Source organism: Corythoichthys intestinalis, chromosome 12 (assembly GCF_030265065.1).
Source record: "Corythoichthys intestinalis isolate RoL2023-P3 chromosome 12, ASM3026506v1, whole genome shotgun sequence".
Classification (NCBI taxonomy): Eukaryota; Metazoa; Chordata; class Actinopteri; order Syngnathiformes; family Syngnathidae; genus Corythoichthys; species Corythoichthys intestinalis.
The window spans coordinates 45,024,686-45,052,128 of NC_080406.1; the positions used below are offsets into that span (position 1 = coordinate 45,024,686).

General features: G+C 36.5%; 1 protein-coding gene across 2 annotated transcripts; it reads left to right on the top strand.

The window, feature by feature from the left end:
• Positions 1-7,770: 7,770 nt before the first annotated feature.
• LOC130927466 (syntaxin-19-like) lies at positions 7,771-16,217 on the top strand. Of its 2 annotated transcripts, none has more exons than XM_057853322.1 (5): positions 7,771-8,048; positions 9,553-9,806; positions 11,579-11,815; positions 12,187-12,399; positions 13,168-16,217. In XM_057853322.1, the coding sequence occupies exons 2-5, from the start codon at positions 9,582-9,584 to the stop codon at positions 13,402-13,404; spliced, it is 912 nt and encodes a 303-aa protein (XP_057709305.1). In that variant the 5' UTR covers positions 7,771-8,048; positions 9,553-9,581; the 3' UTR covers positions 13,405-16,217. The 2 variants fall into 2 exon arrangements, with proteins under 2 accessions (XP_057709305.1, XP_057709306.1); XM_057853323.1 differs by lacking the exon at positions 7,771-8,048 and adding an exon at positions 8,141-9,175.
• The last annotated feature ends 11,226 nt before the right edge of the window (positions 16,218-27,443 follow it).

Below are 27,443 nucleotides of genomic sequence, written 5' to 3' on the forward strand. Positions count from 1 at the left end.
TCCTACAATAAATCGAAAAGGAACAAAACAAAACAAAACAAAAAAATTCCCCACACTGTTCAAAACTTTTGCTTTGGTTTTGCAAATAATAAAATATCTATTCCTACAGAGACAGGTGAAAAGAAAGACTGGCGTTATAACAAAGCAAAGATGACAAAACTGTTTATGGAAAGTATGAAGAGAATTAATGTGGTTAATTTCTCTTCCCTGCCATCTCTCTCTCTTACCCCTGCTGTCTCGCAGTTTAGCAGTTGGCAGAGTCTCCCTATCTCCTGACAAAGATTATGTTGGCAGGTAGTAGGTAGGTGATTAATCCGCCTGAGAGGGGAAACAACATTAACCTGCCTTTCAGCATTTGCCACCACATCACCTTGCAGAAAATACACTGGTCCAACAGTAAATTACCTACATAAAGGTTTTATCAGCTCTATGTTATTTCCCGCAATTTTTTTTAATGGATTAAACAGAACATGTTTACACAGGAAGCTGGTAATGATCAAATTAGCACAGGTAAGTGACGCATTTTTAATGCAAAGTTCATGATCCAGGTTTCCAATTTCACACCACTATGTTACGATAACAAATAAATAACAATAACAATGATTCATTTATATGTGTTTTAACCCATTTAAATGTACAGTGATTCAAAATTTGACACTTCAGACTGTTATCACTTTGTAGAGCAAGTGACTATTTTTGGTCATTTAAAAGAAAAAACTTTTTTGTTCTTGGGTACAGGGGCACAGGAAGTCACCGCAGCAGGGGATGCTGAGTATCTTTTTTAGATTTTCTCATCCAAAAACAGCCATTTTTGTCAAAATATTTCATGCTAGCGCGTTTTCCTCATACAAAGCGCGCATAATGGCTGTACACACGCATGCTGGATAGTTTACATACTACTACTAGGCTACTGCAAAGACAGTATTCAATTTCACGTACAGTGTGAGTTGGAGCTTTTGTATTGGAAATAATAGTACCTGTGTATTATAATGCAAATCCCCGGAGCTAGAAAGCGCAAAATTAAAAGTTCACAGGTCAATCGCACACAAATAAACAACAGGGCTCTGCATGACAGAAGCTCAACAGCAACAACAAATAAAAATTAGAGCTGTCAAATGGTTAAAAATTTTAATCGAGTTAATCACAGCTTAAAAATTAATTAATCGTAATTAATCACAATTCAAACCATCTATAAAATATGCCATATTTTTCTGTAAATTATTGTTGGAATGGAAAGATAAGATGGATATATACATTCAACATACTGTACATAAGTACTGTATTTGTTTGTTATAACAATAAATCAACAAGATGGCATTAAAATTATTAACATTCTGTTAAAGCGATCCATGGATAGAAAGACTTGTAGTTCTTAAAAGATAAATGTTAGTACAAGTTATAGAAATTTTATATTAAAACCCTCTTAATGTTTTCGTTTTAATAACATTTGTAAAATTTTCAAACAAAAAATAAACTAGTAGCTTGCCATTGTTGATGTCAATAATTACACAATGCTCATGGATGGTGTTGAAACCCATAAAATCAGTCGCACCCAAGCGCCAGCAGAGGGCCACAAAACACAAAACAACACAAGCAACAAATGGACATGACATTGTCATTTTAATCTGTTTGAGCGGGGCATGTGCATTAATTGCATCAAATATTTTAACTTGATTAATTAAAAAAATTAATTACCGCCCATTAACGCGATAATTTTGACAGCCCTAATAAAAATATTTCTACAATGCAACCATGTCTTACCTATTTGAAGACACTAAAGATAGATTTCCTTTCTGAACCCCACGGTCTAAATCTGCAGCTAACTTTTCCTCGCTGGGCATTATTATAGAACTATGATTGTACTCATCTTCATTTTTGACATCGAATTGAATTTTGGAAGATTTCACTGCTTTTATAAAGAAAAAAAAATGTTTTTGCTCCATGTTAACGCCTCCTCTGTCAACAGTTCTCTTTTCCGTTCCACTAGCGCCTTATTCAATGTGACCCGATGGCAAGCAAGGTGTCAGGTTAACAAACAAAACCTTTTTCAACATATACTGTATATTTAATCCCAAAGTTAAATAAACTATTGTTTCAATGTGTTTTTTTATATTATTTGTTTTGACAAAACTGATCTACAAAAATGTTTGTTTGTTTTTTTTTCACTACAACACTCGGGGGTGCTGCAGCAGCCTCAGCGCCCTACTTCTCGCTCCACCGCTTAGGCAAGTGACTACTTTTGGTTTTTTGGAAAAAAATAAAATAAAAATGTTAGCTATTATTATTTTATGAATGTATACATGTTTTTACATCATTAATCATTATTGTATTTTCAAATTATCTTTTTAATTGTAAATACCCTGCAACCATCGTTAAGAGAAGCATTTCAGAAGATGAATGAATGAAAAATTGAAAAATAATATAATAATACAAAACTAAATTAATTAAATCAGTTTGAAGAAAAACAGAAATAAGAATTGGTTACGACCCCAAATAACACTCTAAATTTGCTTTGTTTTTTAATAACATGTAACTCATAGCATGCCACTGATGGTAAACGTCCAGTTCTTTTAAACCAGGAAGAAAGGCTATGAATGCTCATGTTTCATTGCCATTGTCGGCGTCAGACGTCCAATCCGTTTTGATTGAGAGGGGTGAATCCCTCATTTGCCCATCCCGATCCAATATCAAAAATCAAAACAATAGAGGTTTTAGCCCTGATTTAAAGGAGCTAACAGTTTAAACATACTTCAGACAGTCAGATAACTTGATCCAGAGGTGAGGAGCGTAGTAACTGAATGCTGCCTCTTTCGGCTTGGTTCTTGTTTTTGGAACACACAGCAGACCGGTTCTAGGTGATGCTTTGAAGGAGTCAAACTGAGAATGTATTTGGTCCAAGGCCATACAGTGTTTTATGGACCAGCAGTGGTATTTTATAGTCCGTCCTTTGATTCACATGCGGCCATTTTAACAATTCCATAATTATATTATACGGACATAGGCAGATCTACTATTCAGGCGAAGTAGATGATCGCCTTAGGCCCCCAACTAGTAGGGGGCCCCCAACCAGGTGCCCTATCCCCAACGAGTAACGGCTTGGGCCACCGGAGCCAGCTGCACCCCAACTATTCATCATGTATAATTATGTCAGCATACCAAACAAACAAATAACAAACCCAAAAAGAAAGCCATTTGAATGATGCATTTATATTATCTCTCCCCCCACACACACACTACAATGGACTGTTCCATGATGACGGACTGAGTATCAGTCGCTTAGCTTCATTTAGCTCCATTTAGCATCGCTTAGCTGTTCGTTAGCTTCACTTAGCTCTCCCGCAGTTTTCACGCCACTAAGCTCGCTATTTTTACAGCTCACTTGCTACTTTGCACGTCGACTATCATTTATTTCGAACACATGAGCGAACGTGCTCCCCAGGAGAGCCAAAGTGCAGTGAGGGAGAAGTAGACAACAGGCTTTTAATGCCTCTTTTAACTTTCTTCTTCTTCACACCGAACATAAAATACACGACAGCACACCCTGTGGCGAAACAATGTAGTACAGTTCCAATCAGTTATACAATAACACTCAACAGCTGCTTAACAGCAAAAGCACGTCATGTTCGTCATATAAATAATGATTTCTGGAGTTAATCCCATATTACTTCAGAATTAATATTATAATATGTTGAGTAAAGACTACATAATACAGATTCTACACTAAGAATAGCTTTCAAATGACACTTTTCACGACAAGTATGATTGGCAATAAATAATTATTATAAGTATTATACTATTATTATATATAGTTGTATACTATAATAATATTGCTATATATTTTTTTTTCTTTTAATAATGTTGGAAAGGCAAAGTCAGTGTTCTGAATCTGTTTACTTTCCATTCTTTTGCACTAGTAAATGCTATCAGCATTTAACCTCATTGTTTGAGATTAATTATAGATATTTACATGATTATTTGTACTTTAATAAAGAATTTAAGTGTTCCAAAATAGTTTTGTGAATTAATAAGCGTCAACAAAAATCTCATTGCTGAATTACTAAAAAAACAAAATTATTAGATCAGTTGATTAATCGTAAAACTAGTCGGCTGACTAATAAGGAGAAACATTGTTGTTTAGGACAGCCCTAGTGTACCAGAACATATTTCCTCCGTACCCTTCTCACCTTTTTAACCCCTGATCCATGAAGGGGGCCCCTGGATATGTTCGCCATAGACCCCAAAATTGCCAAGTCCGCCACTGTATACGGACTCTGGCAGCTGCAGCTTCCTGACTGATTTCTATTCGGCTTATATTTTTTTCGGTGGTAATAGGCAGATTTAATGACAAACTTTAGATGGTTGTCGAAGTTTAGGTCCGAGTCAGTAACTATGCGAAGATGCTCTGTAGCTGTAAGTGACATTGTGCTAGGGTGAATACTGATTTTTGCCCTTTCCTTTTTTGGCTCAATAATGATCACTTCTGTCTTTTTTGCATTTAACCGGAGCAAAGTCTAGCGCATACATGTATTGATTTGATGAATACATTTTCTCAGTGAGACGAAGGGACTATAGTCATGTGGGGATATTGAAATATAGAGTTGTGTGTCATCTGCATAGGTGTGATAGAAGATGCACTGTTCCATTATCTGAGCTGAGCTAAAGGAAGCATATACTATAGATGTTAAATAGAAACTGTCTGAGAATGGACCCTTGAGGAACCCCACATGTGAAAGCGCTAAGAATAAATAACTAAAACTTAATTCGTGCATGAATGGATTATTTTGAGGAAACTATGTTTTGGTCTGTTTGTTGCATTACTTTGCCTTCTCCTACCTGTCTTCCTTTACCACCCAGCCTTCTGCCATGGGCTCCATCTGTCTTCCTCTCTGTTTGGTGCAGATGGAGCAACATGACAAGGGCATGGAAGCCAATCCATTCGCAACTTGTCATCTGGAGGCATTTCGATCTGCCTCTATCTCGATTAGGGTTGGCCGGCTGGTGGGAGATGAGTATGAGCTTGTTTGTGTATGTATGTGTGTTACTTCGGGATATGCAGGGATGCTCAATTGCACCACTAACCTGTCTCCATGACATCCCCCTTTTCTTCCTTCTTGCCATTAACGTGTCATTGCCATAGTGTGGAAATGAAGAATGTTGTAATTTCAACTCCAGTCTTATGGTTAGGTTTATGTGCATTTAATGCATAGTTTTCAAATAATTCCGGATCATTATGTATATACCTGTAGAAGAGTGTGCGTGTGTGCATGCCCCCTATTTTCACAGACTAACCCTGTCCTGTCTGAGTTTACATGAAAAACTTCCGCCTAAAATCCACTCAACAAAATGTTTTGGTTACTTTTCTCACGAAAAGAGGCTGCTCATAATAGATGCTCCGTGTTCTAGCATAGTAACATGGGCAGCAAAACAAAGATTACCTTGCTTGAACCTTCATAGGCCAAGGGCCTGTTTTTCATGATTAAAAAAATATATATTTTGGGTCTTTATGCCGCAATATTAACACTTGGTATACAAAATGTGATGTCTACATACAATGTGTGGAAAGGGCACCAGTTTTTATATTTGTGTTATATTTTTTGTTATTGAAAATTATTTTTGTATATTTTTGTGAATGAATAGAAATATAAAGTAAAATGTTTGTTCAAATATAGTCAAACTTAGGGTGGTTGCAAAGTACCACCCTCTCCCAGTCAAAATAAATTGGACGTCTAGCGCCATCAATGGCAGCCAATGATTTCAATGGGTGCCCTATAAAGAGTTACATTGTATTAACCATGAATTCAAATTACACACAGGGATTTCTACAGATTCTTAATTCTTCATTTTACCAGGCAAGGCCACAACCTCAGTATCAATCTCTCTCATTGGCTTAATGATGGTGACTTTGTCCTCATTATCCTTGCCCCTCCAACCAGCTATAGCACCTTACTCATTTATCTCCCCTAACATCCTACTCTCATCATATGACACTTAGATGAGGTTTAAGAGTTTGAGTCCCATAATGCCATCTTTTTGCATCATGTTCTGTATAAAACATGCAATACATATTATATTTTTAATCTCACATCGTATAATCTAATGTTATTTGAAATGCAATACTTCAATGTTCGTTTTGTGTAAGAATATGTACCGCACTTAGTCTGCTATTGTGTCATACAATGTAAAATCCAGTAATACAATGTTTTCTCAAGCACTCAGTGCACTTAAAATAATACACATTTTCCTGATTGCTTCTTACTTTAAGAAATGAATCCCAATGAACTGCTTATTTCCATTATTTCTTTGTTAATTCAATCTTACTTCAATTTTGAAAATGCATCACTAAATTGGTGGGGTAAACAAAACACTTTTTCCAGAGAAACATTATTTGTTGTTCTACAGTGGCAGTGATACATGAGTTGTTAGAAGATGTAAATACACTGTTGACATCATTGACCTTTTTACAGTGTTGTGGCAACGTGGTTATTGAGCAGTGTATTTAAACAAACTAGCCTTGTGGGAAAATAGATAATCAGAGATTGTCCTTAGGCTGGATTTTGTGAATGGATTTGTGTTGAGTGGTTCACTTCCTTTTTTGGCATTACCTTGACTTTTTCTTGAAATAGTAAACAAAACAACAATATACATACAGTAGTCTCATTTTGTAACCCTGGTTTTGACGCTACTTTATTGCGTTATTATTTGAATTACTAATTTATACATTTTCAATGATGATCACATGAGATGACTCATGGCATGAGCAAACGGTTTGCATTCAATGTAGAGCGTACGATGCTGATGAGAGTACATTTTGAAACTCAGAAAACTGGTTTTGCTTTGTTGTCATAATATCTTGCCTTTAGGGATGACTGACTCATGGTTTACATAACAACACAAGCTAATTACATGCACAGAGGTATAGCGGAATTAATCTTCACCTGCATCATTTGGCAGAGTCATCATATATTTAATGTGTCTTTTAATTGTCATACTGAAGCCAAATGTTGCCACCCACTAGAAATGAACTAAATGATGATTTCTAAAGTTTTAAAGGTTTTAATTGGTCCGTATTGTGCTGGCAAAAAATTAATCAATTAAGCCAACCTACTATGATGCAAAAAATGTAAATCAGGCCTCAGAGTCAGACTAAAATATGCATTAAGGTTAATTAACTCTATGACCCTTTAACCTATGTTCTGCCTCAGAGGCATATTTAGCAACCACACCAACAACACGGTTGCTGCAAGGTTATGAACACACAGTGGGCTGGGGAAAAAAATGAAATATTGCAAGCGGCCTTCAAAGTTTAACGTGACCCAGACAGAACTGTTGACCTCCCGAAACTCATCTCATCCACAAACTCATGACACCCTCCTTGGAGCAGCTTAGCCGAGTGTGTCGCTTCCCGTGCTGAAAAGGCACAGAGGTTTTGGGGAGCTTGTCAGTTGAAATCTGTCAAAAGTACTCAGTGGACTTACTGGAGCCTAAGGAGTACAATACCCCAGACCCAGAGGGCTTATCCCGCGAACTCAGACATCTCACATAGAAATCAACTTTGTGCATCAGAAACCTAACGCCCTGCTTGACACCGAAGTCCTATTGTTTGGCTCCAGCAAAGTACACATTACTTGTATTTGCTGTGCTCTATTTACGTGACCAGAAATAAGGGGAGGGATTAGAAGTTCCTTTTCCTCTCCATGTTTTTTCATCCCGTTCCTTAACTGAAGGTAATCACGTCATCTGTTGTTTCTTTAGATAGGCAAATAAGCCTGCAGTTTTCCCCTTTCCTAGTGGTTCTATCCTGACCTTCCTCAATAGGAAGGGAGGTGCTTGAGGAAGACTCCAAACAACTTCCTCAAAACTTCCACAGCTTGTGAGTGTAACTTTTCCTATGAGTGTTACAGAGCAGCTGGTGGCTGCTATCGAGGGATCAAACATGACGGATAAAAGATGACTTCATCCTAGAGTGTTAACTATGGATTATATTTTCCGACATCTTTCGGTAGGACAATTTTAATGGGTTCTTGAAATGGAATACTGACTGCCTAAAGGTAAATATAACCATCTGTTCAGATTTAATTATAGATACATACACCTATACATACTGTACAAACATACAGTCCATACATATATACTGTACATACATACATACATACAGTACCTATATACATGTAGTTTTCGTCTTTTACTCAGAAAGCATAAACATTTTGTGTTTACTCTTAACAGAAAAAGTACACTTTAGTTTTTGTTTATCAATCTGAAAAGAATATGAAGTGTGTAAGCCACTGTAAACTACACACTTACACAAGCATAACTATCCATATAAAGTTTGCAACCAGGTAGACAGGGGAGAGGAGGGAGCTCTTCTACCTTTGTAAAATTGAGGAATATTGCATCACAGTATAACAAGAATGAAGTTCTGTTTTACAGACAATGTTTAGTTACAGAAATAATTCCCCAAGTGAAACAAACTATCACTTTCTTTCAGGTTTTACGCAGAAGCACAAGCGAATGTGTGTCCAAATCCTCTGAATAATTTTCTTAATCGGCTCTTCTCTGTTAGCATGAGAGAAAAACAGGAAAGGAAAGGGAGGGGAAGGAGATTTTCGACTCAAAACCTATGAATTACACTATGCTCTTTAAGCTCTGATAAGCTACTAAGAGCTTATCTGGTTCTTTTCACTACAACCATTTGTTAACATAGCCTAACTACAACTTTTTGGGAAAAATTCCAATCGCGGAATTCCCTAAATTCTCTTTAGACCCACGCACAGTTAATCAAGTGTTGTGCGATAAGATTGACTGCCTTCTTCTTGTTTCTTTTACAAGGAATACACAATCTCACAATGTTATAGCATGCGTTTTGACAATATTTGCTGCTCAAAATCCATCCAAAATGTAAATAAGAAACCAACACTTTTTCTCCCTTGCCTTTAAAAATCTGATTCTCAATCTGCCATGGTTAATTAAATGCTTGAATGCAATGCACTTCACCTTTCAAATGAATTCTGCAAATCTAATACTGGATCTTTGTTGGAAACAGGAGTGCCTCTTGTGTTTACTTCAAGTTTCAGCAAATATTGCCATTTTCAAGATGTGCATATCAGCTCTTAAGAGTTATAACGCTGAAGTGTTTCTATAACATTTCCAACATTGTTGAACAACACAAAGCAAATAAGTAGGTTGCTTTTTGAAGTTTTCAAAGTTGCAGTATGAATACTGTTTTTTTTCTAGCTAGATAACCACACAAGTCTTTTGGGAAAATGGGTAAAAATTAACTTACATGTATAGATCTGAATATTATATAGATGTATAGAATATTTATAGTCTGACTGACAGGAATGGACGTCCAAGCCATTTGAACTGGAAATGCTGACGAATTAACATTTGTTCAATCACTGCTACCCCTCCCAGTTTAAATGGAATGGATATCTACTGGTAACAAAAAAATTAAACTTTACCACAGAAGCATGAAAAGAGCCACCTTATCGGACGTCCTCCTAAAGAAGAAAGTATCAAATTACAAAGTGACAAAAGCTCATTCTTTTCTCTCAGGAACAATCCATGGCCAGCCTTCCGACACAATGAAAGACCGCTTGAAAGAGTTACTGGAGAGAACTCAGAATTCTCCTGATTCAGGAAGCATAAGTTTTAACCCTCTGTCCGAGGAGGAAGATGGCACTGACAAGTCTGTGGTCGTCGGGGTCATAACACCTGAGGCCGTGATATTTGAGGAGGAGCCAGTCATTGACAACTTTCTATCGGAAGTTCAGCAAATCCGAAATGATATTGTTGCACTGGAAATCGAGGTTAGTAAGAGCTGTGGTTTTCAACCTTGAGCCAAGGCAGCATTTGGAATAGGTTTTTTAGCTCATTGGCTGCCATTGATGGTGCGAGAAGTCCAGTCCTGGGGCAAACGAATGATTGTTGATTCACCCCTCCCAGTCCAAATAAATGGGTCATCTTCAGCAGTCAATTGTAGTGAAAGATGAGCATTAACAGCCAGTCTTCCCAGTTAAAATGAATTTGATGACTACCGTTATCAATGGCAGGCAATTACTTCATTGTGGGTCACACTCTTGGGTACACTTTATAATAACTATTCGTTATAACTATTTAATAGATCATTAGTAAACTGTTAATGATATATTGTTTATTTGTGAAGTGTTTCTTAACAATTTGTTAAGCATTTATAATTATGCATTATACATAGTTACTATGTCATAAATAAATTGATAGTTTACAAGTCCTGTATTACTCATTAACCATGTCAATGATTTATACCTACACTTTATAAATTAGTAATACCATAAACAAGTTATTGGTAGCTTACTAACTAATGACTTATTAAGTATCAGTTGATAGTTAATTCATGTTATTGGGACGTTGTTCCAAAGTTGCAACTACTCCTCATTTCTTAATTGTTAGTGAATGAGGAATAAGTGCTACTTGAGAATAATGTCCCAATAGCATCTATAAGCTTATAACTATACATAATATATTAACTCACACTTTACAGATCAAAAATAAAATCCCAGTAACATATATACGCTTATAACTATACATAATATATTAACTCACACTTTACAGATCAATCATCAAAAGTTTGCTAACCATCAACTGAATTTTAAAGAACATCTATTAGCTTGAACAAGTTTAAGGGAGAGAAATCTGATGTGATATTTTAAAATATATGCCTTTCTGTATGCTGTACATACCTAAGAAACACAGAAGATGAAATGTTGAACATTTTGTATAATATATAGAAAAACATATACTAATACAACACATGGCAGAACAACAAAATACTAATAAAAACCCATGAGTTTGTGACACCTTTAGTGCTTAACACGGGATAAACTGAATTTATGAGGGACATTTAAGATCCATACATCACAGCAAACTGTTAACACGTACAGTAAAAAAAATCATTTTTTCACAGTTTAGTAACGATGTATTAATTAGTTATAATGGTTAGTTATTATGAAGTGCTACCCTTGTTAAATTTAGGGTACTTTTGAATCATTCCCTATACATTTAGGGGTATTGCGATCGCTTCCTGTTCCTTTCTAGGTCACTTACGTCGTATTTCGGGCCATTTGAAACTGAATGGACACGTCTTTGGAGCTACATGGGGAAAGTTTTGTCAGATTTTGGCAGAATCTGTGATGTTTTTTTGCCATTGGAAATGAACGGGGCTTTTTTTTTCTCAGTGAGCTTGAATTTTTGGCCCAACCATGAAGATTAGGGGGAGAAATCGAAAAAAGGGTCTGCGTCATGTAAATAAATTATAGCAATAATAGTGTACAGAATACGGAAATAAAAATATATGTAAATCATTGTAAAATATGGAGTTGTTTGATTAAACGCAGGACGTATTGTATCGTATAAATGGCACTTAAGTCAACACACAGGTTAATTGCTCATAATTGAAAAGCATTTATTTATTCTACCTTCCATTAGACATCACTGTCATGAATAAACGACACTGTAAACAATACACGGACAAAAAATATTTGATATTGTACTGGTCTTCATCAAAAGATATGTCATATAGTTGTTAATCTCTGATCTCAACTAGGTCCTTAAATTCGGCCAACAACAAAAGATGTTGGTTGCAACTATGCGCCGTTTCAGTATAATGAAAAAAGAGAGCAGCATAACGAGGGACATCAAGCTCCAAGCTGAGAGCCTCCACCGACGTCTGGACAAGCTTTCCAAACAGGTGCAAAAAACAGAAGAGCAGCACGGTCCTACTGCTGTTACAACAAGAATACAACGCTCTCAGCATACATCAGTCTACCTCAAATTCCAGCAGGTGGGGAAATGAGACTGGCCTTTGTTTTCTTTTGAAACTTATTTTCTGTTCGTACATGACGTCAAAAAGATTTGACTAAGCTGTGTCTCAGCCCCAAAAAATACATCTTTAGCTACTTTTTATACCATTTTGTGAAGAGGGTAGCATAAATCAAAGATAAAAAAAGATAGATTTTCAGCATGGAATACTAAAGTTGTTACAACCAAACTGGGCAATCACTTTTATTTACACTATGTATTCACTTTATTACTGTTTTTCTGCCCAGGGCTACAAAAGAGATTAAGATAGGACCCAAATGTCTTCTCGTTAATTTCCTTCCTCCTCATTTTTAAAATCTTTTTTTTAATTTTAATTCTGTCATATTTATGCAGGTAATGCGGCAGTATAATGAAGGACTGTTGACCAAGCAGGAGCGCTGCAAGCACTTCATTATCCGGCAGCTAGAAGTCTCGGGAAAGGATGTGACGGAAGAGGAGGTGAATGAGATGGTTGCCACGGGAAAATGGGAAGTTTTCAATGAAAACCTGCTAAATGATGTCAAAATCACTCGGTCCCAATTGTCAGAGATTGAACAGAGGCACAAGGTGAGAGTAACGACTTCTTTGCACCCTACATTTACTATTATCACCATTATCAGTGACAGGCAAACCAGGTATGCTCTAAAAATGAAGTGTTTTTCCATTAACCATACAGTATAGACATATTACCACTTATAACACTGAAATTAAGGAAAAACAACCTCCTGCCCCCAATAAAACCTAGTTTTAACAGGAGGTGGGGTATTATCAAACTTGCAGGATATGTTTGTAATGTGAAATGGAATAGGAGATTTAATTTGTTTTATTTATTTATTTATTTAAATATAGTTGTTCTTTTTAATATGGTTTTTATTTGTATTAGTTAACAATAAGCGCCACTTGTCCCTCTAAAAAGCTGGACGCCGACCGCACGGGGCCACATAGCTAGTTAGCATGCCGGAGTCTCATTCGTTATCGGAATTAACCAGACAAATCGCTCCATAAATGTTCTTTGAATTCTAGTTTTCGTTGTTTTGTTTTGTTAAATACTGTATGTTTCCTTATTACAGTTATTTAAATAATTAACTTATTGGCTGCCATTGACGGCCATAGACTGCCAATCCATTTTGACTGGGAGGAGCTTAGAGCGATCGTTCGATCCCAGGCAGTCCCTCCCAGTCAAAAGGAATTGAACGTCTATCGCCATCAATGCCACAAAAAAATGAACATTCAATTCCAGCCATCCCAGTTCAAATGGATTCTTATCTAAAACATGTTTAATTAATTTACACTTCCTGATTCTAACTGACACTGTTACGTGCTAATATTCTTCAGGAACTCTTGAGCCTTGAAAGCAACATGATGGAGATGAAGGACCTCTTCATGGATATTTTTATGTTGGTGGAGGAACAAGGGACCCACATTGAGCACATCCAGACCAATGTGGAACGGACCCAGGACTATGTGGCAGCTTCTAATGAGAAGTTCAAGTTGGCCGCCAGGTACAAAAAAAAGAACCCCCTTCGTCGACTCTGCTGCTGTTGTTGCCCTCCCTGGAAATGCTGCTTTTAAAGTTCGGCGAATTGGAATCTAGAGGCTGGTATTTAAAGTGTCTCCCTTACCTGTTGGAAGTAAACAACATTGGAATCGAGTGCCATTAAAGTGAAGGTTATGGTACCGCAATTCTTGCTGTTGAACACGGCAACGGCGAAGACAGATTCAGCAGAGCATAGAAAACAATTAAGGGGGAGGCCAGGAATTGATATTTGAAGCACTTATTTCTTTGAAGAGAGTGTGAAGTGACTGCTATTGGAAGAGACAGTTCACTGAGTGCTCTTCACCAACATGACTGTGTATTGGAGACCTTCACTGTCATCTGAGAGAGGTCATAAACAAGACTTCTACCTCTGCAACTGTCATTGCTTCAACACACATTCCATTCGCCATTGTTTGAAAGTTTTTTTCGAACACGCGTTTTTTTTTTTTTTTTTGTGACAAAGCACTTTGCTAAAGCTCAAATTTGATATTGTTAGGATTAGGAATTAATTTTTTTTGTCCATCATAAATCAACAGAATTAGCTTTTGTGCAATGGATTGAACATTTCAGTCCAGTGGAACCCGACAAAAAGGGTCAGCTTATTTTTACATTTGACTTAAAAATGTTTAAATGTTATTTATTTGCACAATTTATAGATAGTGTATGATTTAAGATTGTTGCCGTTGGAACCTTGCATGGCTTTCTGTATTTTTTTCGGAATATAAGGCACACTTAAAATCAGATTTTTCCCCAAAATTGTCAGTGGAATTCTGGTTGTGTTCAATGACCTTGAACCTAATTTGTACGATCTTACATGATTATACGGCTCCAATTATGTGCTCAAGACACACATTCATCAAACCCAGAATTCAAATAATAAATACATAAAGGACAACAGATAAAGAACAAATGACAAATGGAACTTGTAATATGGTGCACTTCATGTATGAAAATAAACATGTTCTTTGACGGTGAACTTTATAGGCTGGTACGCTTTGTCTTAATATTCCGAAAAATATGGTAATTTGATTTAGATTATGCTATAGGGAAAAAGACAAAAAATAGCATGGATTCAAATTTACCATATATTGACCAACGTAATTAAAAGTTGGGCTGCTCTTTAAGTGTATCTTCATCCGGATGCCAAAACTAAATAAAAACAGATTAAAAAAAAAAAAAAAAAAAAAAAAAACAAGCAAGACGCATACTGAATTTCTATATGTATATGTATAAAATAATTTATGGCAAATATTTATAAATTGACTCTTAACAATGGATAGATACACCCCTCTCATGGTAAACCAAACAAAAATGAGCAATACCCTGAGTCTAGTGTTTCAGATAACTTGGGTGTGGCAATGAGAGACGGGAAAAACAGGATTTTCAACGATTACGAAATCAAATGTGTTTTGTGTTCCCACGAGACCATCTGTGCAAATAGAACCGTTAACTCGGGGTAAAGATGTGCACTTGAAAATAAAAAAAATACATAAAACATGGCGCTTTTTTTTTTTGTTTTAAACATATTTCAATTTAAGCTTGAAAAGCATAAATGTTAGGGCAGACTGGCAGGATTGACATTTAAAACGACACTTTGACATTTCTACCAGATATTGGCCATTCACATGACATCTAATAAACACTACCTATCAATGTTTTTTGTGTGGGTGGGGGTGGTCTTGTAATTTACAATCATCCCCTGGGTCTAGTAGAGGAAACAGGTGGGATTTCTGTGAGATGTTTACTGGCATTTCAGCACCGTCATAAAACGGTGTGTTTTTCCTGAGCCTTCCACTGATTGCAGTGACATTTTGAAAGAAAAAAAAAAACATGAATGTCCCAAGTATGTAAGGCGTAAAATAGAAAGGAAATGACATTATATTATTATGCCGCCTACCATGGTATGCTGCATGACCTCACAGGGAAAGCAGGATTTAGAGCAGCAACAATGCCATCCAGTGTTCACTTACATAATTACCAGTTGAATGTATTCATTGGCTCGCCTGTTTAAATGCAGACAACGGTTTGATTTGTGTACTTACTACTTTAAACCACTTGGATTGGGAACAACCACTTTAGTTGGAATTCAGAATGTCAGTCTTATTTATTAAAACTAGTTATTAAGTTTTATAGCTGGAAATAAATTTGAAACTATGTATGGAACAATTGTTATTGTATGACTATGAGAACCCAAAAGCCATCAGTCAGTTTCATCCACACAGAAACACAATTGTCTTCCCACCACTTGCCACTTTAACATCCACTAGTCTCAATTTTATTATTTTACCACCGAGACACTGAGATGACATTAGTGCCTGTTTTACATCCATTAGAATCAAACTAAATGATTGAAAATGTTTGTATCATATAGTGCCCATTGTTTTCTATTAGTTTTTACCCTATTCTTATGAGAAGTTCCCAGTATTTATGCTAAATACATGACGACTGTGAAGGTGTTGTTCAAAAAATCATTAACTTTCATACAGTTACTCTCACAACAAAACCTGGTGGCAGCAAACATAGCACTTCTGAAAATACCTTGCTAATTTGCTCTGCTCGTTGGCGGCCAAACCCATTACAACTGTTCAAATGTCTATATGTCAGTTAAGTTCAAAATTATTCAACCCCCCACTACAGTATCCTGTTATAGTCTGACGTTTAGGTTTTATCCTATTCATAATCACATCAAATTAAGACGGTTAAATATGACAACTACATTTGTCTATTTTACGTTGAAATACATTGATAACAAAGAGAAAAAAAAAGAAATGTCTGACTTGTTAAGACACAATAAATGAATATGAATCATGTTTTATTTTAACACCCCACGCCCCCCCCCCCCACACACACACACACACTTAAAAAAAAAAAAATTGCTTTTGCGCAAACCTTTCTCTACGATGAATTATTCTGAGCATTGGATGAATCAGGGAATATAAATAAAATACAGTTTTATATTATGGTTCTGGAAATGTTAACTGTCATATAACATTTTATTCAATACTCAAATGTCTGAACACAAAGCTTTTGTTTTGGAAATGTATCTCTATATAAAATTTTAGAAACCCCCACACAGTCCCCAATGCTTCAGTGGTTGCTCATAAGAAAGATATGTGTCCAGTAGAGGGAGCTAATATCCAATAATTATTATGGGCCTTTCCTAAACATGTGTTATGCAAACATCTGTGACACACATTGGGCCAGAGGTGAGGTGAAAATTAACTGACATGCGGAGGAACAAATTCGCCGCTGAGGACGGAGTCTCACTTTATGAAGGTGGAAAAATGAATTGCTGGTCTCTGATAGGTAATTTTCTCTGCAATGCAATTAGCATGCACTTTACACATACTGCATGTATAAGCAGATGTAAAAATACAAAATCTCTCTTTATTTTCCAAAAGACCTTAATTGAAAGACAATAAATAAATGCATTATGCGTTTTTGTCTTGGTAAGTCATTATTTTGACCTTGTGAAATGGCTCACAAGCTATTATGAGCAAATAAGATGATGTTGTCTCGGCTTAGTCCAGTCAGTGTAACACGAAATATGATCTTGACTCCATGTTCTACTTTGCCCTGTCGACAAATCCCACAGAAATTGATTAGATGGCTCCCAAAGTTTTATAATTTTATTTACTCGATTGGATAACTGAGAAGGGAAACCGTGTGCGTTCGGTCCAGTGTAGATACGGTAAGTGCATTCAGCACAATTCCTGCTATCATAATCAAAAGTGGAAAGTTGTGTGTAGTCTACAAGTCAAATGTAATTGTCTTGTTAACATTAAGATATATTGTATTGTGTGCATGAATGTGCGTATCAAATTGCCTGGCTCGGCCAGACAGTATGAAATATCTTTAACCAGCACGTCACATTACAAAACTGTGATACTCTATGGTATATGTGTCAAACTGGTGGCCCAGGGGCCATATCTGGCCCAACACATCGCTTTTTGAGGCCCACAAAGGTAAAATGTGCATCAAATTCATGTTTTACGCAAAAAACCCCGACTACTTTTTCCCTCGTGTTGGACCCGTGGCTTATAGTCCAATGTGGCTTATTTGTTAATTTATTTGGGTTCATAGGTAACTTGGTTTGTTCAAAAGACTGTCATAAGACCGTCACAATTTTGACATGACTCTTTGGGCATCAGTGAATGCTCATGGCAAATGTCATTCAGTGTCATCCAGGAAATTTTGTCACTAACTTCATTGATGTCCAGCTTAAGTGAGATAATTTGCTGGATGACACTCAGGGACATCTGTCATAAGCATTCATTAATGCCCATGACAGTGTCAAGTCAAAATTATTACAGTCTTATGACGCCGCAGTCAAATAAAGTGTTACATTTTATTATCTTTTGGTGTAAACATCCCATGATATAGTCCGGACAGCTGTGGCTTGTAGTCCAGTCCGACTTATCTATGAACAAATGCCATTTTCATGTAAAATTTGGTGGGTGGCGGCTTATAGCCAGGTGCGCCTTATAGTCCGAAAATGACGGTATATGATTTTGTTGTAGTACAGAAATCACAGAATCTTGAATTGAGTTTTTTCCTTCCTTTTTTTAAAAGTAGAAATACATTTTAAAATCTTCAAATAAAGATATATTAACTGTTTTTTTGTTGTTGTTGTTAAAAAGAAATTATTTACAATTTTTCACTCTTTTTTGTTTTTATTAAAAAATGTAAATAAATAATGTATATTTACAAATAAATACATATTTAAAAAGATAATGATTCTGTTTTGCCTTTATTTTAATCTTAGCCTTTCAGTAGAGTAGATGACACATTTTCTAATGGCTATTAAATATATTCCTATTAAAAAAAAAAGAGAACTCTCAGCCTCAAATATTATTTGACTTCTCCCAGTCACATTCAGGCGAGTAAACCAATAAAATAAGAGTGACATGTTAAGCAAAGTATTTACAGTGATTCAAAAAGAAGAAACACTTAAAAAAAAAAAAAAAAAAAAGAATACATATGAAATGTGGTCAGAAGTGAACATGTTAGTAACTGTGTGCAGAGAACTCTTTAAATAACAATTGATTCATAATCTTTGTGTTGTGAAGTGTGTTTCTAGTGAAATATGACCTACAGCATGGGAATTGAGTCTGCCCCAACTAAGTGTCACAGTGTAATGGATTACAGTGGCTTGGCTCCAGTCGGGAACCACCTCAGGGTCTTCATAAAGCTCCTGACTACTGGCCAGATTTTTGTTTGTCTCACACAACCACTGCTTCGTTTGCCCCAAATCAACAGAGGCTTGATTTGGTTGAACAAATAGGGGCGTTAATAACTAAAAGAATATGGGCAACCTATATCTAAAACAAACTAGCAATAAAACTGTGAGAAGCTTCTCATATTGTAGATCATTTCAAAATGTATTGCTGCATTTTGTTGAGTCAGCTTAATTGTCATTAATGCCACTGCTGATGAAGACTGTCTTCAAGGAAAATACTTTTTTAAATTGTGGCTCTTTGCATTCTTCCAAGAGATCAAACCATACAGATGGTTTTGCTTAAGTGAGTATTACAACAAAACATCGATATTACGAAATTTAGTTGATTTTGTTTCCGACTTAAAATACAACTATTAGCTTTTATAGTATACTCATTTAACTCATTTTCTTCCATTGACGGCGGTAGTCGAATCCATTTTGACCGGGACCCAGTCATATTGGATCTAACGTTCATTGACATCAATGGAACTGAAAGATTCACAGCCAGTAATCCCTGATTTAAAGAATTGGATGTTCATCTTAACTATGGCATGCAATGGGTTAACTACTATGGAAAAAAAAAACCAACAACTTTTGAGTGTTATTAAATAGTATCAGCGCAAAAAAAAAAAAAAAAAAAAAAAGGATTTCGAAAATAAAGTTCTAATGTTAAAATACTATTACAACAATAGTCATATATTGCATTATTACAGAAAATAAAAATCACCATATTATGAAAAAAGTCACAATATTACGAAAATAAAGTCTTATGTTGTAATATTACAAGATTAACATAATTAATATTACGTTATTTTAGATAAATTTATGAGAAAAAAGTTGGGATGTTACATGAATTTTTTTCATAATTTTACGAGAAACAAATAACGTTACGTAACTTTACGTAATATTACGAAATTAAAGTCTTAATATTACTAGGAAAAATTCATTATATTACATGATTAAAGTTTTTTTATTTTACATCTTTTCATTACGCAATATGTATGGATGCTGTGTGGCTAAATTAATTTCTATATACCGTAGATAATGCTTCGTCGCCGCCGTTAAAATGAACATTACTGAAAGCATCTTGTCAGGCTGTATTTTAGAATCACTTTCATTAGTAAGAAAATCCTTATCTTTTGGCACATCTACATCAAATTAAAATTAATACACATATTTTTAATAATACTTTGTTGTAGCTCCATATTTATGTGTTCATTTATGAAGGTGGTTCAGTGCTACATAAAGTAAATCGCAGCTAACTTAGGTATTTAGCCGTACTACCATACGCAGAGTTTAAGGGGGCGCATTCATCCCCCTGGTGGCAGAAAAGTGTCATTGCATTTATTGAATTTCCTATATATGATTTTTAAATTTTCCGGTAAAATAGTGTCTATAAAAGTTGTAAAGCAATAAAACAAACAACAAAAATGAATGAAATGAACCAAAAAAAAAAAAAAATTATAATGGGTCAAAATTATTTTTTGAACAGATCATGTGACTTAGACCTCAGACAGTCATTTGCTTTGCTTAGCCAAAACCACCTGAGGACCGAAGAAGCAAGATGAATATACGTAATTTTTTCAAACCTAAGCTTTCAAAAGCGACAACAACTACTGAGCAAGAACCAAGGATTGAACATGTGGCCCATGAAACGCCAGAGAGCACCGCCAAGATCCTGAGCAGAGTTTCAATTTGCCCAACTAACGCTAACTGTACAACAGAGCCACCACCGGCGGGCGTACCATAGTCAATGGATGACAGTCTTGGTGAAAATTATAGCTGTCCTAAGCAGTCTGATGTACAATTTGACTCAAAAATGATGAGAGACAAAAAAATGCTAATTTTCAACTTATTATAAATATTCTTGTAAGTTAATTTTACTGCTGACACTGCGTTTCGGGGTCATCAACATGTTGTGCCCCCTGCCCCAAAAGTCAAATTCCGCCTATGCGTACTAGATAATACATATTTTATGGACGCCATGGTTTTGTTCCCCCCCCCAATCCCCACTTCCTAAAAATAGTCAATTGCCCTATAAAAAAGGGTTAAATAAAGTAGACCCTATTTAATGAACAAAATTGATGGGATACGTATTGAGCTTGTCTATATGTAGTTGCAATTTTTATAATAATCATTATTATAAATTCATTTTGGCTTTGTACTGCATTCAGTCGTGTCTATAATGATTGGGGTACGTTTATGGAGAAGGTTCACCTTCATAGTGACTCCTGACACATTTAACTGAGCTGTGTTTGGGAGATGGAAGTGCGGAAGAAAAAAGGACTAATCGTGAATACATTAGGTTTTATCCAGAGCCAGCAATTCTATTTACAATGTTTTTTTTTTTTTTTTCTGATGGGGGCTCTTTCTTAGTCAGTTAATGAGATTATATATATTAAAAAAAAAAAAAAAAAGTCAAATAAATGGAATATAAATTGCCATTCCGCGTAGAGGAAGGAATTGGAAAAGGGAGGGATTCCACTAGATGACTGAAAGCTATAATTCGACTTAATGCATTCAGTGAACAGCACAGTTATGGGAAATGAAATAAATAGCCATGTTGTGTGACGACTAAGAATTTCAATCGGTTGAGAGTTTTAAAAATGGTGGAAGAAATGTGGCTTGAATGAAATAATTTTACAGTAAGTGCAGACTCATTAGATAGGGTGGATTTATATTGCATGCATGTGACAATGCAGCACACACAATACTGCACCTTTTTGCTGTCAAAAATGTGAGTTAGTTGGCTGCTAGCTAATTAGCTCTTGTATAACTTAGCTGTTTAGCTATTTGTAATATATTTTATTCTATTCAAGAGTGACACTTAGTCGAGCAATTCTGGATGATTGACGCAGATTTGGGCCAGTTGCAAAAAAAAAAAAAAATAAGTGCATATATTTTTTCTGAAGTATTTCTTAGATTGTCCAGAGAATCTGTCTTGGCGCCCAATTTCATTTCTACATGGTGTTGTATATTCACAAGTGCATAGTGTAAATCCAGTCTCATTGTTCTTTTTCCTCGGGACATTTTCACTTGCACGCCACTTAGTTCCTCCCCACTGAAGTTGCTGTGACTGTCCTGGTTTGCATGGATGCTGGATGAAATCCATACGGAGGAATCCCGTGGAAGAAAATACAGACATCAGCCCATGATATCAAAATAACACAGCTGCCACAGCATTCATAAATACTCTTAGGACTTTTTGACGAAAGAACAGATGGTTTTCCGATACAGCAACATTCTTCAGATGATGGTTTTAAGGGCTTTTAGAGACAGTGTTACTTTTCTTCACAGTGGACATCAGGAACTACGTGATGGGATATAATCTATCTTGTCAGCAATCCACAGTGAGGGGAAACATCTTTTCGGATACGACATTCATCACTATCACTTCGGATAAGTTGCACTTTTTGAGATTCTAAATCAACTAGGCGCTTGCATGTGAACAATAAGAATTTCCATCTTCTCATTAGCAGTCAATAAACAGAAGCAGTTGTGAGAAAAAAGCTTGAAACAAATCTCCGGTAGTCTTGTATAAAACCTGCTGTATGGAAGTGCAATTTTGATGACTGAGTTAGCCATACATGTTTTTTCCATACCTCTCCTGATTAGAATGTACTGTGTGCTGTACTAAGTGAGGGTACGTGTCTCATGTCTGTTTTATAGTATGTAAATGTTATATTTTAGCACATCAAAGTTCACACCAAATGTTCAATCACACCAGCTATTTGGTAATACAGATCAATTACAAAAGTAATATAAGCTTTTGTATGACATCTCTATGCTGACAGCTGTTCACGAATGGAGAAAGGTTTAGTCCACTGTACCATCTAAGGAGGTCACTATGATAGAATGATCCTACACAGGTGCTGAAATCCATCCCCCTCACAAATGACACTATGGCATGCAGAGTTACTGAAATATGTGCTGATACAGAGGAGCAACTGTACCATCCTGTGGGAGTCAGCTGATGATTACTTTCTATCACTCAATATATGGTTCTTTTTAAAAATACTTTTAACAGACTCAATCAGAGAGATAATATCCAAATGGCTTCATTCATAGGTAGCTGAAAGGTCATTGATGCACATACCACTGAAGTAACCCCTTCGTAAAAACTGTAGTTCCAGAATATCATAACTGTCCTCAGTGGCTGTTTCTTCCTACCCCATGGCGAAATCTAAAAAAGTCAGTCTCTCCCCAAGTCTCTCTGTTTCACTACGAAGGCAATAAATAAAATTAAGTACATGTTTGAAATGATGAATTGTCCTGACAGTTGAGTCATGAGAGCAATGATATCTTTGAGCATCATCTTTTTATCCCTCGAGTCTCCAAACGACACTGACATGCTTGTTTTTAGAGTTGTTAGACAGATGACAGAAGAATTTCTTAACGAACAACATATTGATAAAAAAAAAGAAAAAAAAAAAAAAAAAATCTAAATTAGTTAACCCTTTAACACCTGGGGCTATTTTGTCCGAATTTGCATGCCTTTGATGTTGAAAGAATTGTTCACTATGGCCTGGTTGGGTCCCTTTTTTCAGGACACCATAACCTTCATGTCCAAATTGTTGTTTTCTTCACTGACCAATTATTATCAACATTTTGGACACAAAAAGACGAAAAATTCCCAAACTTTTTTGTCCAAATTTGTAATGTTGATGCCCCATTGACAACCAACCGTTTTGAAGCTTGATAATATGTATTTACCTTACTAGGATATACATGCAACAGAAAAAAATGAGACTGAATAGTTTTATACTTGATGATTCAACAGAAACAGCAGGTATGGTCATTTAGGCGTTTTTGTCTTTTCTACATACTATGATTAAAACAGGTTATATAGAGTAAACCAACAGTGCAAAATAGTGAACATACTGTATATATATTTTTATATACCATCTAACACAAAAGGGTTTGCAGGATATCTTTTTGTGAGGTTAGGTATTGCACCCATCATTAAAGAATCATACATCCAACCAAGTTTCTGGAACACACACATCTATATACACATTGAAAAGAATGACTGTGAAAAAAATATAACATTGAAAAAAAGTAAAAAAAAATATTTACAATAAACCGGCTCAGTTCAATTTCTGCAGGCATGCCACTTAGGCTAGGTTCATACTACAGGTCTTAATGCACAAATCCGATTTTTTGCCATATCCGTTTTTTTGGCGTGCCCGTTCAGACTGCCTTTGTCCATTGGGACCGTTCAAGTATCTCGCATGCGCACTAATTCGCAGTCCATGATGCTCCCAGTAAAGAGACCCGCATGTGCAGAAGCATCAAAACAAATGACCACACATGCTAGTGGTATGTCATTCCAGAGTGATCATATTTTGATTTCCAAAAAGAGGACACAAATAACAGACGTTAATAATCCCCGTTTAGTCTTATATTCAAAGTTTATATGGACTGATAGAACGCATACACGCACACACATGAGCCTTGACGTGTGTGCGTGAAATGACGTGGGTGCGTCAGTTTGCCTCGACTCGGCCAATATTGCTCATTCGGCGCACAGAATGAAAATCGAAAATTGTAAAGCTTATTATTTTCTTCATTTTATTTTTTTATGACTGTGGTCAAGCCCGTTTCGTGCTTAAAAGCAGAGTTCAAGCTAGGCGCTAATGCCTACGTGGCTGCCGTCCTCCGTGCCTCTTGCTCTTTGCAGGCGTAATTGCTGCATGAAATCCGATTTGGGAGTCTTGACAGTTCAGACCGCCGGTCACATTCTGAAAAAATGTGGCCCAGATCGGATTTGAACCACATACGAAAGTGACCCAGATTGGATTTAAAACGGTCCACTTCACTTGTCCCGTTCAGACCTTCAAGTTAATGCTCGACTCGAGTCGGAAAAACACGAAAAAATCGGACTCGTGCATCAAGGCTAGGTTCATATTACAGGTCTTAATGCACAAATCCGATTTTTTGTCATATTTGTTTTTTTGGCGTGCCCGTTCAGACTCCCTTTGTCCACTGAGACCATTCAAGTATTACGCATGCGCACTAATTCGCAGTCCGACACGCGCTGAGCTAGACGACCCGCATGCACAGAAGCATCAAAACAAATGACCACATATGCTGGCTGTCATCCGTCATTCCAGGGATATCATATTTTGCTTTTTAAAAAGAGGACATAAATAACAGACATAAATAATCCCAGTTTAGGCTTATATTCAAAGTATATGGATCGATAGCATGCACGCACTGTCCGTGCATGTTGCACACACATACGGGAAGTTTGCCCCGACTCTCGGCCGTGTAAACAATGTTGAAATATTGCTTATATGGAGCAGACAGAAAACCGATCATTCTCAGGCTTATCCTCAACCCATTTTTATTTTTTTTTATGACTGTTGTCAAGTCCGGCACTTCCTAAAAAGCCGTGTTCAAGGCAAGCTAGGCGCTAATAACGCACAGCTGCACCGCTATCGTAGCGTCCCTCTCGCTTTTTGATGATTCCGATTTGAGAGACTGGACAGTACAGACCGCCGCGACAGTCTGGAAAAATGTGGCCCAGATCGGATTTGAACCACATACGAAAGTGACCCAGATCGCATTTGAAATGGTCCAGTTCTGTGCGACTTGTCACGTTCAGGTCGTCAAGTTAATGCCTCACTTGAGTTGGAAAAACATGAAAAAATCGGATTCGTGCATTAAGACCTGTAGTATGAACGTAGCCCAAGACCTGTAGTATGAACCTAGCCTTAGTTTCATCGTGGAACAAGACACGGGGCGTTTACACAGTTTACACTTCCAGGGGGTGTCATTTCTTCCGTCCTTTGCGTTCTGCTGTCACTCTTCTCACTCACCGACTCATCCAAAGAAAGCGACAATAAATCTGGCCCATCCTCTTCCTCAAGTTGATTAAATAATGTATTTGCTTGCGTTAAAATCAGTTTTTGATTAGTCACTCGCTCAATCGAACTGGCCGTCGCTCACTAGTTCACCTCCCTTTCTTTAGGTGGTGCCTCGCTCGGCAGTATATTAAAAGTTTTTCGGATAACCTTCTTCCTACGTGAACTCACAATGGCTCTGAGATATGTAGTTTTTAGTGGTGCTTTCTGTTTTGAAAACGGGCAAGAAAAGGGAATATGGACATAAACAAATGGTCCATGTAGCGTTTCTATGTTTATTAATGAGGGAAATAAAACTATAAAACTCATTTGATATTATTTCCTTTTTTACTTGGTCGATTGACTAAAGTAAACATGGGTGTGGACCTCAAATTCCGCACTTTCAAACGAGACCAACCAGTGGCACGTGGGTGACATAATAGCAGCATGAGCAGGCTTCAAAGATGATATAGGTAAACGTGTCTCCGCCAACATGTCAGGTGTTAAAGGGTTAATTAATGAAAATATTTCTTAAAATTACTTGAAAATATATATCCTATGAATCTAGTGGTAATAAATTAACACAGAAATAGTTGTTTTTCTGTAGATTGATATAATCTGATTGCCATGTTCACTATACACATCTTTGCACAAATTTGCTCATGCTTCCTCACATCAAGCTTGTGTCAAGCTTCCACTGAGCAAACCATTTTCTGCTTACATCAGGTAAAGGATGATATTCACACGATTACTGGGTTCAGATCACAGCGCTGATTTGTGTACACTCTACCCCTCCCAGTCACTTATTTTATAGTCTCCCCCACCCCCCCTCCCCTTCCTTCCCTGGTCAACAGGCCCACCCACATGGTGTCAACGGGAAATACATCTAGCTGACGATAGCACCAACATATTATTAGTTAGTGTAGACGTTCAATGTGTTTCTTGTTGTTGCTTTTCTTTCTTTTCTTGTGTTTCTTTTTTTTTCTGTTCCCCCATAACCCCTTCCTGTTCGCTGCTTTGTCATAATAAATGAGGTATGTTGAATGATCACAATGGAAGTATGTCATACTCTCAATGTGAAACATTAAAATTGTTCAGACCAACCGGACACTTCCATTCTCTGTGTCAAACAGCTGAACAGGTCAAAAAACACACTGTTGAACGGAACTCTGTTTATTGGGCCACAGGAGTAGAGATAGACCGATTATCCGCCGGGCCAGTTATCGGTACCAATATTTGAAAATTTGACGTATATCGGTATTTGGCTTTTTTTAATTCTTATTTTTTATTCTGACCGGCCGATATGAAAAATCAATTTTAAACAGGCTTATTTCGACTCAGATGCAGCCACACCTCACCCCCCTGCACTTGTATTCACCCCATCCTCTGATTGGCTAAATGGTAATGGTAAATGGAGTTACGGTACCTTTGTACTGTCTCACACTATATCCTCATCTACCTACTGGTGACGCAGCACCAGGAGCAAATTAGGGTTTAGGATCTTGCTCAAGGATACTTACACAAGGTCATCAGGGCTTTCTTTGCTGTGGAAAAAAATCAGAGAGCTATTTATTTAACTTTTTATTCAACTTTGTAAGAGATGTTTCTGAGTGTAGGAAATTCAGGGACTTCTTGAGCTTTTATTTTCTATTTATATGATTCAATAAAGATGCTTTAGGCATTTCAATGAAGTTCAGTGTTTGCATTATTCATCCTTTTCGTGCCAATTTTTACACTTTTACTGCAAATGAATATTGACTCCAAAAAACAGTGATCGGCTCCTATAACTACAAATAATCGGTAATGGTATCGATCCTAAAAAAAACATATGGCCGAGGAGTCAGCAGTTTAGATTAAGACAAAGATTTTAAATGTAAATACAGTATAGGTGTAAATAGGACACCAATGTTCAATTCCTTTAATGTAAAACTTTTGACAGAATGAATTAAAAATACTCATTAGCATATAATCCATTGAAACAGACCTTATTTTTTGCCTCTGTCCATATTTT